The sequence below is a fragment of the Leucopleurus acutus genome, assembly GCF_964270905.1.
Source record: "Leucopleurus acutus genome assembly, chromosome: 6".
NCBI lineage: Eukaryota > Metazoa > Chordata > Mammalia > Artiodactyla > Delphinidae > Leucopleurus > Leucopleurus acutus.
Genome location: NC_139149.1, coordinates 83,871,711 through 83,887,928, shown reverse-complemented (window position 1 = coordinate 83,887,928; position 16,218 = coordinate 83,871,711). Strand labels below are relative to the sequence as shown.

The 16,218-nt window shown below is 37.0% G+C and overlaps 1 protein-coding gene across 4 annotated transcripts in view; it reads right to left on the bottom strand.

The window, feature by feature from the left end:
• The window catches only part of SPATS2L (spermatogenesis associated serine rich 2 like), a 143,942-nt gene that overhangs the window by 34,086 nt on the left and 93,638 nt on the right, over positions 1–16,218 (bottom strand). For 3 of the 4 annotated variants that reach the window (XM_082841658.1, XM_082841656.1, XM_082841657.1), the window contains exon 6: positions 287–493. The exons of the other annotated variant lie outside the window; for it this stretch is intronic. In XM_082841658.1, coding sequence (XP_082697784.1) covers positions 287–493 — 207 coding nt within the window. The remainder of the gene's footprint in view (positions 1–286; positions 494–16,218) is intronic. 4 annotated transcript variants of the gene reach the window in all.

Sequence of the window (16,218 nt, the reverse complement as noted above, 5' to 3'; positions counted from 1 at the left end):
AAGGGGAGAAAGTATTTGTGGTGCAAATTTATCCATGCCTACAAAGAGAAGAACGGCCACAGAGGGGCAGAAAAAGGGGATATAATTCCACTTAAACATTCCAGACCTTTAATTAACAATGAAGGAATCACATCTGGCTTTCAACCTATGTGGCTCACAGAAAGAAATGCAATTTCATGTGTATCTCTCTTCACTAAGCAGCATCTTTTGGAAAGTTCTGTCATTCGGGTACTCCTCTGTGTGTACAAAATATGTTGAATCATTTGTGCAAAAGAAATCACTTTACCTCTTTTCTTTGCCAACTCATCTGGCTTTATTTCAAGATGAGCTGCAGGGGCATTGGACTTAACAGGAGAAGTTTTTGCCTTAGGCTTGCTTGGGTTACAAGGCTGCTCAGCTGACCAGTGTAGGCCATCTGACCCCTCTGGTGTTCCATGTATAGGTTTGGGGTTCCCATCTAAGGATAGTTTCTGTTGCAGTGGTCTGTTGCCTTCTGTAAGAAAACACCAAATAATGACTGTGAAGTGATAAACTAAAAACACTGATGATAAAGTGACGGGGGATGCCGCGATTTTTGTTTTTGTTTACATGTTGGCAATAGTGCCTTTCACTGCAAACAGTCAAGAAACTGTTTTAATAGATGCCCCGGGAGATGAAAGGGTATACTGGAAAGAACCTTGTACTTGGAGTTACAAGACCTGGGTGGGTGTTTGGGCTCCAGTAATTACTTGCAGAGTGACCCCAGACGAGCCACTTATCTCTGAGCCTTAGTTTCCTCACCCATAACCACCCAGGAAGGCCATTAGGAGCCTTACATGAGGTGAACAGTTTGTTTTCCCCCATTCAGTAAAGGCTTAGGCGTCTTTAAGTATGATTTCCTATTGAGGCTATAAAAACATAGCCCTCCCACCTCCAAGTGCTCCATCAATGTCTTGTGGTATTTTATTCAGAATTAATGAAGGCAGAAGAGCGACTGGAGATAGGGCAAGAATGTAGTGACAACAGGTTCTATGATCATTTCATCTAATTTATAGAAGGATTAAATCAGGAAACATCATCACAGTAACTCAACTATATTTAAAATCTGGGGAGTCAGATTCTCTCTGGAGCTTTAACAGATGTGGCAGTAAATTAAGCAGCGCATTGCTTTCAGCGTCTTTTAAAGGTAGGTCCCTATTTAGTTATTGCTGGAGTGAATTAAATGGCACCTTAGTGGCCTGAAAAGGAAATGTATCACCATTAACATCTTACTCACAACCAGAGAGCGCTTTGGGTGTGAGAAAAGGGGAAGCCGGCATGCTTTTGCAGGTCAGGTTCTTAGAGAAAGCTGGGTGTAGTGGAAACAGTGCAGGTTTGGCACATTCTGATCTTCCCGATGTCTGGATGACCCCGTAGGAATGACTGCACTTCTCTGGCCAACTGCAGCTTATACCCAAACAGAGCACAACGTCATCTCTGTGACACCCAGCCCCCTTTCAAATAGTCACCCTGCCTCACTTCTCTCTACTCCGTGGTGCCTTGTAAAAACTTAGTGCATTATACTCTAACACAAGGTTTCCATGTCTGTCCCTTCCTTGCAGAGGCTATGACGCACTTGAAGGCAGGTGCTAAAATCATATTCCTTTTTGAAGCTCCGGTACTTGTGTCTAGGTCAATGGCTATCTGTAGAATTGTGACTGAATTAAAGTACTCTTAAAATGATTTCATAGGAAAAAAACAAGAAACAAAGAATACCTTTCCTGACACTGTCACAAACATTACAGAGACTACACTTGGAAAGTACAAAAGAATACGATCTGGTCCTCGTCAGTTTGATTCTAGACATTTGCCCATTTTTGATGGGTAAATTTGACTTTAGTTGAATCCATCATTTACTACCTATATATTAAAAAGGCACAGGATACGTTTTTATGGGCTGAATACTGAGTGCCCTTTAAAAGTTACTTAAAGGGAAATTACAGCATCCAATGAAATGTTCAGCCCAGGTGGTGAACAAAGTAAATAAGTACTGAAAACATCATTTCCTCCAGTAATAAAACAGATTTAAATGGTAGTATACAATTTTATCTTTAGTTATAATAAAGTTTGGAACTTCCCTGTAGAGCAGTAGTTGTCAAACTTTAGTGTGCGTGAGTTTTTCCCCTAGTACTTACTGCAAATGCAAATTCCCCAGCACCACCTCCAGAGATTTCGATTCAGAAGTAGATCCAGGATTCAACTTCCTAGGTATTTCTGTTGGGGTGGAGATGGGTGGTACCTAGGTAGTACCACCCACCAGAAGAAACTCTACTGTGAAAGATGAAAAACTAATTTTTTTGGGGGGGAGGGGCTGTGCCCCATGGCATGTGGGATCTTAGTTCCCTGACCAGGGATTGAAGCCGCGCCCCCCTGCAGTGGAAGTGTGCAGTCTTAACCACTGGACCATCAGGGAAGTCTCGAAAAACTAATTTTTTGATGAATCTATAAATGTTTTGTTAAAAGTAATTAAGTATAGGCTGGTTCCACCTCACTCCCTCTCTAAATCATAGCTGAGATTCAGGCCTGATGAAATTTTATAAATTGAGAATCTAAAATACAGCTCATTGTACATAGTATAGTAAATTACTGTTATTCTTGAAAATAAGGGGATTTCTATTATAGCCTAGTGGAAATAAAGACCTTAGAACAGAGGAAAATATTATTCTGTTGAATGCAAAAGCATTTTAAATGGAGGACAAGCATGCAAATGAGCTTGGGCTCATTAACCTAGAGCTGAAAATTTTTGTTTGTGTATCACAGAACTGATATGTGGGCTATTGGCTCATCATCCATCCAAGAACTATTTACTGAGAAATCTGATTAGTCATATCTTTTTAGGTCCTGAAAAGCTGTCTCATTAGTGAGGTCATTGAATGCTGGAAAGATGTGAATTCTCAAAGACTACTTGGATATATTTGCACACTGGCTGTACAGATCTGTCTCCAAATAAGTAAAACTCTAGGACTCTTTCAGATGAAAACTGGTGGAATGTTATAGAACCGTAATAGAAGTAGGTTCATCCTGACCACAAATCCAGATATTTCTAGCAACAGAATAAATAACAAGAGTTCTTTCCTGGATACAGTGATTTTCCTCTAACATTATGGGCTAGAAGTACCATCAGTTTTCTACCTTTCTGGAATCCACTTGTAAACTCCAATAGACTATAGTTGACTTGGAGTTGTTTCATATCACTGTCCATTAAGGTAGCCATTAGCCACATGTGGCTATTGAACACTCGAAATATGGCTTGTCTGAATCAAGTTGGCTGTAAGTGTAAATTACACACTGAAATTTGAGGACTCAATACAAAAAAAGAAGAGTTAAAAATATTCCTTTGGGGCTTCCCTGCTGGCGCAGTGGTTGAGAATCTGCCTGCTAATGCAGGGGACACGGGTTCGAGCCCTGGTCTGGGAGGATCCCACATGCCACGGAGCAACTAGGCCCGTGAGCCACAATTACTGAACCTGCGCATCTGGAGCCTGTGCTCCGCAACAAGAGAGGCTGCGATAGTGAGAGGCCCGTGCACCGCGATGAAGAGTGGCCCCCGCTTGCCACAACTAGAGAAAGCCCTCACACAGAAACGAAAACCCAACACAGCAAAAATAAATAAATTAATTAATAAACTCCTACCCCCAACATCTTCTTTAAAATATATATATATATATATATATTCCTTTGATAATTAAAAAAATATTGATCACATGTCAAAATGCTTTTGGGTATGTTGTTAGATAAGATATATTACTCAATTTGATTCACCAGCTTCTTTTTACTTTTTTAATGTGTCTACTAGAAAATTTTAAATTACATATATAGCTCACATTACATTTCTATTGAAAAGCACTAATATACACCAAAAGAAGCACAAGATGTTGGTCTCTCTAGACTAAGAGAGTATTGATTTTAGTGCAACCTTAAAATATCCTCTGCAATTTCTACATGAGAAAAGTAGAGACAGTGATGTATTACCTTGTTCATCATTACATGCTTGGTGCCTTGTGAGTACATTATGAATACTGAATGGATGCATGAATGATTGAATCAGCATTACTTTGGTACTGTGCATGCCTGGGGCCTTTCCAATTATAGGGAGCCCAGTTTGATGTGAGTCCCTGGTTGTGTCTTTATCCTACAGTCATCAAATACTTGAACCAAAGTAGCTACATCTTGGAAAGAAAAGTTCTCTCTGGAAACACCCAATCTGCCCAGATTTCAATAAAAATTATATACATTTTAATTTAATCCTTGTCCATGTATTTAAAAAATTGCTCCTAGAAGCTTATGTGTTTCTGAATCTATTACCTAAGCCTTCCTTTTATTAAAAATACTTATCAGATCCCAATATTTACATAACTTCTTGAGTATGATTCTGGTTTCTGATTCAATTTAACTCAACAGACCTGTGCCCACTCACTATGCGCTTGCCTTGGCTAATTCACAGGAGTTAAATGGGACATAGTCTCTCTGCCCTTAACGACTAGTATATAAAATTGAAAAAGTAATATAAGACTCCAGCATGATAAATCTGAGTTGACCTTTCCCCACTGTACTGTCCTGGCACCTTTGTTGAAAATCAATTGACTGTATACATGGTATTCTATTTCTGAACTCTATTCTATTCCACTGATCTAACTGTTTCTCCTCACCCCGATACCACACTACCTTATTTACTAATTACTATATAATGAGTCTTAATATCAGGTAATGAATGTCCTCCAACTTTGCTCTTCTTTTTCAAGACTGTTTCAAGATCTCAGGCCCTTTGCATTTCAATATGTGTATTTCTACAGAAAAAGTCTGATGAGATTTTGACTGGTTTGCATTGAATCTATAAATCAATTTAGAGATAACTGGTTTCTTAACAATCTTGCATCTTTTGATCACTGAACATGATATATCTTCCCATTTTTTTTAGGTTTTCTTTAATTTGTCTCAGCATTGTTTTATAGTTTTTAGTGTCTTGTGCATCTTTAGTTAAATTTATTCCTAGGTATTTTAGATGACATGCAAAATGTCACTGTATATAATTTTTTTAAAATTTCATTTCCCAACTGCTGGTTGCTAGAATACAAAAACACAAATTAACTTTTTATATATTTAAGCTTGTACCTAAAACACCTTGCTACTTTCCTTATTAGTTTTTTGTTTTGTTTTGTTTTGTAGCTTTCTTAAAAATTTCTACATGGGCAATAATGACATCTGTAAATGAAGTTTAATTTCTTCCTTTCCAATGTTTCCTTGTCTTATTGGACTAGTTAGGAATCCTAGTACAATGTAGAATAATCATCCTTGCATTGTTCCTGATCTTAGGAAAACTACATTCAATATTTTATTATCAAGTATTATATTAGCTGTATAGTATATTTTTCATATGTTTATCGGTAAATTCTCTTATATTCTGGGAGTTTTTATTTTGTCAAGTGATTTGAGATGATCATGCTGTTGTTTTCTTTGATTTTGTTAATGCAGTAAATTACACTGATTGGTTTTTAAATGCTAAATTAATGTTGCATTCCTGGAAAAAAGTACCCTGGTCATGGTGTATTATCTTGGGTTTAAATATTGCTTACTTCAGTTTGCTAATATTTTGTTGAGGATTTTGCTCTTTTACTCATGAGCAATATGGTTCCTAAATTTTTCTTGTAATGATTTTTGTCAGGTTTTGATAAGGTTATGCTGGTCTCATTAAAAGAGCTGAAAAGTGCTCCCTTCCTTCTATTTCTAAACTATTTCAGAAAATAAAAATATGTTTAAGATTGCTATTATTTCTTTCTAAAATGTTTTTAAGAGTTCACTGGTGAAGCAATCTGGGCCTGGAATTTTAATTACCAATTGCTTTGATAGGTTTCGGGCTATTCAAATGTTCTATTTCTTATGTACATTTTAGTAATTCGTATTTTTTAAGAAATTTGTCCATTTCACCTTTTGGCATAAAGTTGCTTATAATATCCTGTTTGTTGTTAGTCTTTAAATGAACGAGGGGTCAGGGTCAATTTCATTACCGATATTGGTAATTGGGTTATTGTATTTTCATTATGATGTAGTTCAAAATATTTTCTAGTATCTCTTGTGAATTTTTTTCTTTGACCAATGGATTATTTATTTATTTTTATTTATTTATTTGGCCGCACCATGTAGCTTGCGGGATCTTAGTTCCCTGACCAGGGATTGAACCTGGGCCCTCAGCAATGAAAGCGGGAGTCCTAAGCAATGGACTGCCAGGGAATTCCTGACCAATGAATTATTTAGAAGGCTGATTAACTTCTGAATTTTTGGAAATTTTCTAGATATCTTATTGCTATTAATTGTTAATTTACTTCTATTTTTGGTCAAAGAGCATACTCTAAAGATTTCAAAACTTAACTTTTGTTTTGAAACTTATTTTATGGTCCAGTGATTGGTCTATTTTGGTGAAAATGCCATGTGCTCTTGAAGTTGTTGGGTGTAGTGTACTACAAATGTCAGTTAGGTCAAGTTGGTTGATAATATTGTTCAAATCTTTTACACTGTTACTGATTTTTAATATACTTGCTCTATCAGTTGCTAAGAAAATGGTGATAAAACCCATAACTATTGTGGATTTGTCTCTTTCTTTAGTTCTATCAATTGCTGCTTCATGGGTCTGGAAGCTTTGTTGTTAGGTGCATGTAAAGTTAGGGTTGTTATGTCTTCTTAAGGAACTGATCAATTTATTATTATGAAAAGATCCTAATTATCTCTGGTAATATTCCTTGTATTGAAATCTTCTTTGGTGTTAATATAGCCTCACCAACTTTATTATGCTTACCTTTTGGATAGTATATCTTTTCCTTTCTCCTTTAACTTTAGGCCTGTCTCTCTTTCTATGTAAAGTGCATCTCTTGTAATCAGCATATAGTTGGGTCTTGCTATTTTATCCAGGCTGTCAATCTCTGCTTTTTAATTCGCATTTTCAGTCCAGCTCCATTTAATGTAATTTTTGATATTATTGGGTTATGTTTACCATTTTGAGTTGTGTCTACTCTTTATCTCTTTGATCTTTTTCCTTACTTCTTTTAGGTGAATTTGTTTTCAAGTAATAGTTTTATCTTTTTTTGTGATACTTCTTCATTCTTTGTCTTTAGAGACTGTTCCAAGGATTACAGTATATATCATTAATTTATTACAGTGTCCTTTGAATCAATATTATACTGCCTCATGTATAAGGTAACAACCATACAATAGTATAATTCCACTTACCCACTCCTGTCAATTGTATATTTATAGTCATATATTTTACCTCTACATTTGTTGTAAACCTCACAATACATTGTTATTGTTTTTGCTTTACACAATTGTTTTTTTAAAAAAAATAAGAGAAAAAAAAACTTTTCTTTTTATCCATATATTTACCATTTTCAGTATTTTTCATTTATTCCAGCAGATCCAAATTTCAATCTGGTATCATTTACTTTCAGCCTAAAGAATATCTTTCAGCTTGTTTTGTAGTGCAAGTCTGCTGGTGATGAATTCTTTCAGCTTTTGTTTATCTGAAATTAGCTTTACCATCCTTTTTGAAGGATATTTTCACTAGATATAAAATTCCGTATTGGCAGTTATTCTTACATTACAGATTTCATTCTAGAGCTTTCTGGCCCATATTGTTTCTGATGAGAAGTCAACCTTTATTCTTTTTGTTGTTTCCTGTTTGCAATGTGTGTTTTTTTCCCCTGGCTGCTTTTAAGATTTTTGTCTTCACTTTTGACTTTCAGCAGTTTGACTATGATATGCTTTGATGTGATTTTCTATCATTTACTCTGCTTGGATTTTGCTGAGCTTTTTGGATATGTGGGTGGTTGTTTTATGCTGAGTTTGTAAAAACTGTGGCCATTGTTTCTTCATAAGCGCCCTCCCTCCATTGTCTTCTTTTTCTCTTCTGAGATTCCTATTGCATATCTGTGAGACTGCTTGATACTGCCCCTTAAGTCACCGAGGCTCTGCTTTTTGTTGCTGTTTTGTTTTTTCTTTTAATATTTTTCTCTGTTCTTCAGTTTGTTTATTTTTGTTTTTAATTAATTAATCTTAGTTCCCCGACCAGGGATCGAACCCATGCCCCATGCAGTGGAAGCGTAGAGTCTTAACCACTGGTCCCTGTTCTTCAGTTTGGATGATTTCTTCTGACCTGTCTTCAAGTTCACTGATCCTTTAGTCTTTATTGTCCAAACTGCTGCCAAAGGCTTCTGATGACTTTCAAAAAAATTCAGTTATTGTACTTTTTAGTTCTAGGATTTCCATTTCATTCTTTTTATCTCTCCTAAAATTCTCCTCTCTTCACATTTTTTTGGTAAAATTTTAAAATCCTTATTTATAATCCTTATCTGCTGATTCCAGCATCTGGGTTGTCTATGGGTCTGCTTCTAATGACTAATCTTTTCCTTTACTATAGGTCACATTTTCTTCTTCCCATGTCTAGTAATTTTTTAAACTGGATACTGAATACTGTGAATGACACATTGAGAAACATTGGATTTTGTTATTTTCCTCTAAAGAGTTTTGTATTTTGTTCTAATAAGTCATTAAAATACCAGCATATCACTCTCTGCTCCCCCCACCCTGCCTTTTGCCTTGAAGGCAAATGTTAGGCATCTTATAAAACAAGCTGGAATGGAAGTAGGTAAGGGGATAGTAGACTGTTCTTTAAAATACCTTTATTTAATTACCCTGTTTTATATTTCTTTTCTTAAGTTTGCCCCCCATCCTATCTGCTGACTCCAAATGCAGAGTTTCCCCATTTTCTGACAGGCAGTCAGCCTCCTCCCTCCCAAAGCTCTCTCCCTCTGAATTCGATGCTGCAGTTTCCCATACTTTGCTTCATCAGTCAATCCTCTTCCACCTTCTTTCCTTCCTCTAGAAATTGAGGCCCTCTTTTCCCTTTTCTTCATTATTGTGGATTTCTATATTTAAAAATCCTTTACTATAATTCAGTGGGGTTTATGATGAAGAAGATATAAATTTATGCCTTTCTTTTTCTTAAAAAATTCTTGATATGCTTTGCCAAATTATTTTCCAGTCACTTGGACCCACTGACATTCAGCTGTAATGCATGCAATTGTTCTCACACTTAACTCTTGCCAATACTGAGAACTATCAATTTTCCAGTTACTAAATCTCAGTATCAACTTACATATTGGACTTGTCCTTGACTTGATTTATTTTACAGAGCAAAACATGAACTGTGGTGGTTGTTTTTTGTTAACAGCACCAGAGAAAACAAATCTTCCTTTTGGGAGAAATACGTGAACTTAGATTCAAAGATTTTTCATAATATATGTACAGCCATGTATGTGTTCAGATTTGAAAGTTTCTGAAAACTCCTTTTTCTCTTTAGCTTTTACTTTCTAGTGAAAGCCTCATGTACTTAAAAGTAGACTGAAGGAAGTATATGCAGAATTCAAATCTAAATTTAAAGGATGTCTTAAATACAGAGTAGTTCTAAAACAATTATTTTAACCCATTGAGTTTAGATGATTTCACAGTCTCCTATACAAATGTAATTTCAGTAAATCACATCATTTGATGACAATTAACTTAGTATTGTAAAGTAGTTCTATCTAGAAAAAACTGATAAACAAAAAATAATTTTGTTGTTATAAAATAATGCCTAAAATTGCTAATATCTGTGTTACTTAAAGCATTACCATTCTCTTAAAAGTATCAATACTTAAGTGAATTCAATAGTGTTTTATAATAACCAATAATAAAGTAATTGGTAGTTCTTTAATCATTCATCTTAGTGTTCTTAAGTACTCACAAAAGAAAAAATGGAAATGGAAATTAAACGTCTTAAAAATGTTCCATCTTTCTAATCGGTTTTACAAATAAAAACAATGAGATTAGTGCAATCTTTCTGGACAGCAATATATTAAGCACTTAAAAAATATCCATACCCTTTGAGCCCAATAATTCCACTTCTAAGAAAATATGCCAAGGAAATAATCATGATTGTTCGTAAAGATTTATATACAAGAAATGTCTGCTACAGCATTGCTTATGATAGCAAACAAATGGAAACAATGCACATGGACAACAGTTTGGGAATAATTAAAATAAACATGGCAAATTGCAGCCATTAAGGTCATGTTTTTAAAGAACATACAATGATGAGGTAATGTTTATAATGTCATGTTAAGTAAAAAGCAGAATATAAAAGTTCACCCGCTATGTAATATTTGTAAAAACAACCCCTATATATCTGTGCATTTAAAACATTCTGAAATAAAATTTTACAGTGTTTTTTTCTGAGAGGTAGGATATTTTTCCCCTTAAACCTTACTGCATTTTTCGTATCTCTCCAATTAATATAAATGCCTTTTAAAACCAGAAATACAAAATCCATAATTATCTTTAAAAAGCAGCACAGCAACTTAAACTTTTTAATTAACCTACACTTATCCACATATTTTATCATTAATAATTCAAAACAACCAGGAAAAAGGCTTGTCTGAGTTTCTATCATGTGCAGTTATTGTTCTAGACGCCAAAAACACAACAGTGGTAAAAGACATTTGTGGTTCCCATCTTTATAGAACTTGCAGTCTCATAGGAAGACATAAATCAAACCACCACACAAACAAATGTAGAATTACAGCTGTGTTAAGTGTTATGAAAGAAAAGTACACAGTATATGAAATCCTCAATTGGAGTATTTGACTTAGGGATATCAAGAACGAATTCTCCATGGAAGTAACAACTAAGCTTACCTGAAATTACATGAAAAACTAATCAGATGAAGAGGGCATTCCAGGCAAAGACAGTGTTTGAGGCAGTTATCAAGTTATTGTCTCTCAACTCCAAATCCACTCTTTTTTGCCCTACTTTGTGATACTGGAGCTGGACGCTGTAAACAATTCTGTTTTGCCAACTGGCAGAACGTTAGCTTTGTCGGTAGAGGGCAACAAAGGGGTCGCACAAGGCGATGAAGACAGAAATACACTTCCCGTCTAGGTTCTGGTCCTTCATTATTATTATTATTCACCACAGGAGCCAGCAGCCATGCAGAGGAGCTCCAGCTGCACTCTCATGCCATGTTCTCTGGCTCCCCAGCCCTGATAGTGGCTTTGAGCAGTTCCAGTCTACCTACACCCTATGGCAATGGTGGGCTTCTTCTACAGAACAGCTTGGGCCAGGCCCTATGCCAAGATTTCTTGCCACCGCGAGGCGGCATGCATGTTCCTCTGGGTAGCCACACACCTTGTTTGATGAGGTCAGTCTCAGTTTTAGACTGGGGGACTCTCCCAGTCCTAGTTCCTTTATTGTCCAGTCTTCCTGGAGATAGTAACTGCTCTCTTGACACGTCTAGACCCCTGAGACTCCTTACTTACCCCTTTTAGTAGTTAGACACCTCCTACAGTTTTAGTTAGCAGTTCTTCCTATTACATTCCTCCCATCCAAATAACTGGTGTGGCTTCTGTCTCCTGACTTGAACCTGACTGTTATGCACGGCCAGTACGTGGGACTAAGAGGACACCAGTACGGCTGAAGCAGAGAACAAGAATGGACATGCTGTGCATTGAGGCAGGAACGGGACACAGGGGCCAGAATATGCTGGGCTTGCAGGCGAGGGTAAGACTTTTGGCCTTTATCTTAAGAGTTCAAATATGTGTCATCTGAAAAGATTACAGGATAGAGAATGATTTAGAGGGGAACAGAGTGAATGCCAGAAGATGAATGAGTGGACACTTAGAGCAGCAGAGGCAAGAAAGGATGGTTTTGATGGGAAGGTAGAGGTAGAGACAGTGAGAAATGGATGGATTCCAGGAATATTTGAAAAGGAGAATCAACAGAACTTGGTGATGAGGAAGATGTCATAACTGATGCCTGGATTTCTGGCTTGCAGAATGGATGGACAGTACACTATGATCAGGAACAATAAAAGAAAGCTAAGGCTGGGAAGGGAGATCAGGAGTTTGTTATGAGCATGTTGTTAAAGTGCTTTGAAATATCAAAGTGAAAATGTCAAGTAAGAGTCTGAGTTCAGAGAGTAGCCTCGACTGGGATGATGAGTTTGTGAGCCAGTGTACATAATTAAGGCTAGGGTATGGCTGAAATGATCTACAGAAAGAGTATAGCTCTATATGAGAAAGGATTTGGAACTAACCCAGCCTTGATGAGACTCAACAATTAACAGCCAGTAAGAGAAGACTTCGAGGTAAACTTGGTGGGAGCAATTTCCTCGGACTAATGGGGCTGTAAGCCATAGGAATAGGTTGATAAGTGAGAGAGAGGTAAAGGAATGGAGACCGTGAGTAAAGACAACTCTTAAGATGTTACAGAATAACGGTCCAGTGATGAAGCCCCAAGAAAACTCTTCACATTACAATTATTGTACACCTTAATTTGCATTTTTCATCATTCTTCTATCTCTACATGACAGGCTAACTAACAGAAATTCAGAGGAACCAATAACTTTGGAACAGAGACCAAAACAGGTTCATTCAGAAGACATAATGTCAGTCAGTTCTGCCTTTTCGTAACTTCTTTATCGAATACAGATAGACTTTATTATTTCATTCACGTTCTATAAGACTTGATCAGCTCAGAGGGCATAAAAGCTGGAAACTTTCTAATTGGAAGCCAATCTTTTAGTTTAATTTACATTGTCTTTACAAGGTCTCATACGTCATTAATACTTTTACAGGTTTATTTACATTAAAAGATAATAGATAACAAAGTCGCTGGATTAATAAGCTGTCAATGACACAAGGTAGGCATGTTAACTTGATTTGTTTTGCAGACTTATTTCTCTGAAAAACAGGCTTAATTCTCATAGCATTTTGATAGAACCATTTAGATCTTTGTTCAAAATTAAGGAAAAAAAAGGGAAGGCCTTTTATTCTTCGCAAGGAGTGCATTCCATTTAATTAAGTCTATTTTTAACTGAAAACTGCCGTAACAAGGTTTGAGTGGGAAGTTACGAAGGTATCAGCTATTCAGAGATGAGTAGGTTTGTGGTTTTGCTGTAAGGATGTAGCAAAAGTAGTTTTCAAATGAGAAAGAGAAGGGAGAGGGCTCTGGATTTCGCTGTACCCAGGTAACAGAAAAACACCCGAGGGGTTTTCATATCCTGTGTCCTCACGTCGATACATCCTATGTCTGTCTCCATCTCTTTCTGCTTTATCACACACACAGAAAGGAAGCAGAGGCCTAAGCCACTGAAAACACAATGTAAGGCCACCCCTAATACTACCTGAACAGCTCAGACACAGTGCTGCTGGAAGCAGATGTTGAGACTGAACAACACACAACTACAAACAAGAGTTAACACCAAGGATCTGATGCCAAAATAATAGAGTGAGAATAATGATAAATGTGCTCTAAGATATAAGCTTTAACGCCTGTTCACATGACAGTACTTAATGTCAGCTATATATACGAATAAAGTACTATATCTTTAATTAAAAACCAATGGTTATAACTCTACAAGGGCTTCACCTAAAATAATCCTTAATTAAAGTTTAAATAAAACATTGGCTGTTCAGACCAAGATAGCTTGATGTGACAGAATGTGAACAGGGGCATCCTCAGCCTCAATGTCTCAGCATCCACATCTCCTCTTCATCCACTCATGTCACGTATGGCCTTATCTGAGGTTGCTACCCACACTTCCCTTCCTGCCCCAGTCTCTCTCCTACTTGCTGGCTTCACAACATTTACTATAATCTATAATCATTCAGCTGTATTCTGCTTTACTGTGCATCTCTCCAAGAGGGCAAAACCTTTTTAATTTTGTTTACTTCTTCTAGAAGAATTCCTGGCGCATGTTAGATGCTTAAAACGTTTCCTGGATAGATAAAGAAATGATTTGAGGGTTTACTTTGTGCCAGATGCTGTGCTGATCACTTCATGTATCTCATTTACCGCTCACCACAATCTTGTAAAGTAGAATATTTTGCAAGTGAAGATAAAAACACAGAGCGGTTAGCTTGTCCAGGGTCACACACCTAGTAAGTGACAAGGACAATATTTGAATCGAAACATGTTTAACGCTAAAGCCCTGGTTCTTAGCTATGATATTATGTTGCTTCCATCTGAGAGCTGGCACGGCTGAAATCCTGGAATATACACGTTTGGCTTTTCTATTAAAGTTCTCGGCAAGCTGCTTTCTTCTTGTTGATCTTTTCTAATCCTCTGGTCCAATATAGGGTTTAGAAAAGCAGGGGAAATAATCTTGTAGCTAGGGCCAACAACAGCATTAAAAAATCTGCCTGGAAATCCTATAGGGAACCTCACACCATAAAAATATTGTAAAACAGTCTGTTGTTGTTGTTACTTTTTAATAAGAAGCACAAATGAAGGACAAGCAGCCAACATTCTAAAACAACAGGACCCTTTCTCTCACATTTGGTTCAGTTCACCTAGAGAATGAGAAAGCAGTTCTGTGCCAGAGGCATGCCAAACACAGAATCTGCACTGCAAAGGTAAAACGATGGAGCAGCTCCTGTCCTCCAATACAGGGCAGACTGCGAAGTCTGGTTTGTGGAGGTCAGTGAACACTGCATGGGGCCTTCTGTTCGAGACAAGTAACAGGTAACAGAAGAGCTGGCTTCCCAGGATGCTTGACAAGATGAGAGGATATAAAGGAAGCCTGCTGGGAAGAGAAGCTGAAGACAAGGAAAGCCCCGCCCCCAAGTTTATCTCAATGGAGCCAGTTGGTGGCCCATAATCCTGCTCCTTTTCTATTGGATGGGAATTGTGTCCAGAGGGAGAAAGACAACACAGGAATCTGAATTCCTGTTCTGGCCCCTACGGCGATAAGCGCCTATACATTTCAGCAATCTGAGCCCTAAGAAAAGTAGTGCAGGAGCAACATTTAAGATAACTGAACCCTAAGGGTATAATGTGCTTTAGTCATTTAGATGGAGCCTTAGAAATAAAAGTGATCCTTGGCATTACATTTGGTAAAACTAAATCTTGATCTACTCCTTGTCTGAGTTTGTACTTGGACGCAGATGATCTTGATCGGATTATGTAAAAGATCTAATTTGAGCTGTTATTAAAAATTCTGAAATACAGAAAAAACTACTCCAAGGCTTAAAAAAGTAATTTTGTACTAAGTTTAAATCAAACTCCCCAACTTCAAAGCTATATGCTGACATGCAGTGTTGTCCCACTCGACAGTACTATATTTACAGCCTGAAATGATGATGCTTTGGGTGGTTATGTTTCATGTGGGAAGTCACACTAACACCCTGGAACCACCTGCATATATCTTAAAGTTAACTTTTCTCCTACCAGAAAATGATCCTTTTAAAACTTTTAAAAAGAGAGATCTTGAATGTCAAGGTGTTATAAAAAGATAAAACATGCACTCCACATGTTCACAGCCTGCTGCCCAGCTGGGCATTCAGAACAGGCTTTCCTGAGGCAGTTTCATTATTGGAAAGCTTGATAAATGCTCCACCACTGGCAGACTGGAGATTTCTTTTACGTTCATACTTCGAACTCACTCAAGTACAGAATACCATTATCTAGCATTGTTATGATTACTTTCTCCTAATTTTTCAATTATACATCTTTTAGGAGTAAGGGAGCCTGTGGTTTTAGCAATAACTCTCTAACATGTGCATAAAATTGCATCGATTTGAGTCAGGCTTTTGCTAACCAAAGAGAGTTACCCCCAGGTGTGGGTCTTCTCAGTTTCTCGACCCAAGGGCCTTGGTTTCCTCAGCTATAAAGTGAGGGGAGTAAGGAATTGTTCCCATCCTTTTCAGTTCCAAAGGTCTACTCAAAATGGGGTGTGGAATGCCCAAGACCCAACACTCATCTGTGAACTATATAGCAGAGGTCTCAGGATTTCTGATAGACTGAATAAGCATTTCAGAGTCATTTGACAGTTTTGGCATCAACTTCCCGATGAACCTTCATTATCTTTGGGAAGGAAAACTTAACTAGTTATAAACTCATTTTAAAATTTATGATCACAATAAGTGAGCTGCTGATGAATGGTCAACCAGGAGGATTCCCTGCCTTTTGCAAAAACATCTAATAACCTTCCATTATCATCATTTTATTCTTTAACAGAAAAATTTACATGAGTGATAGATTTGTATTATTAATTACTAACAAATAATACTGACATACCTCAATGCCTTCATGCTAAGCTTATAAAACCAAAGGGATATTGGGATGGCTCTTTGTGCAATAAAGTATTCTTCGCCAAAAGTTTCATGATAGGGTTCA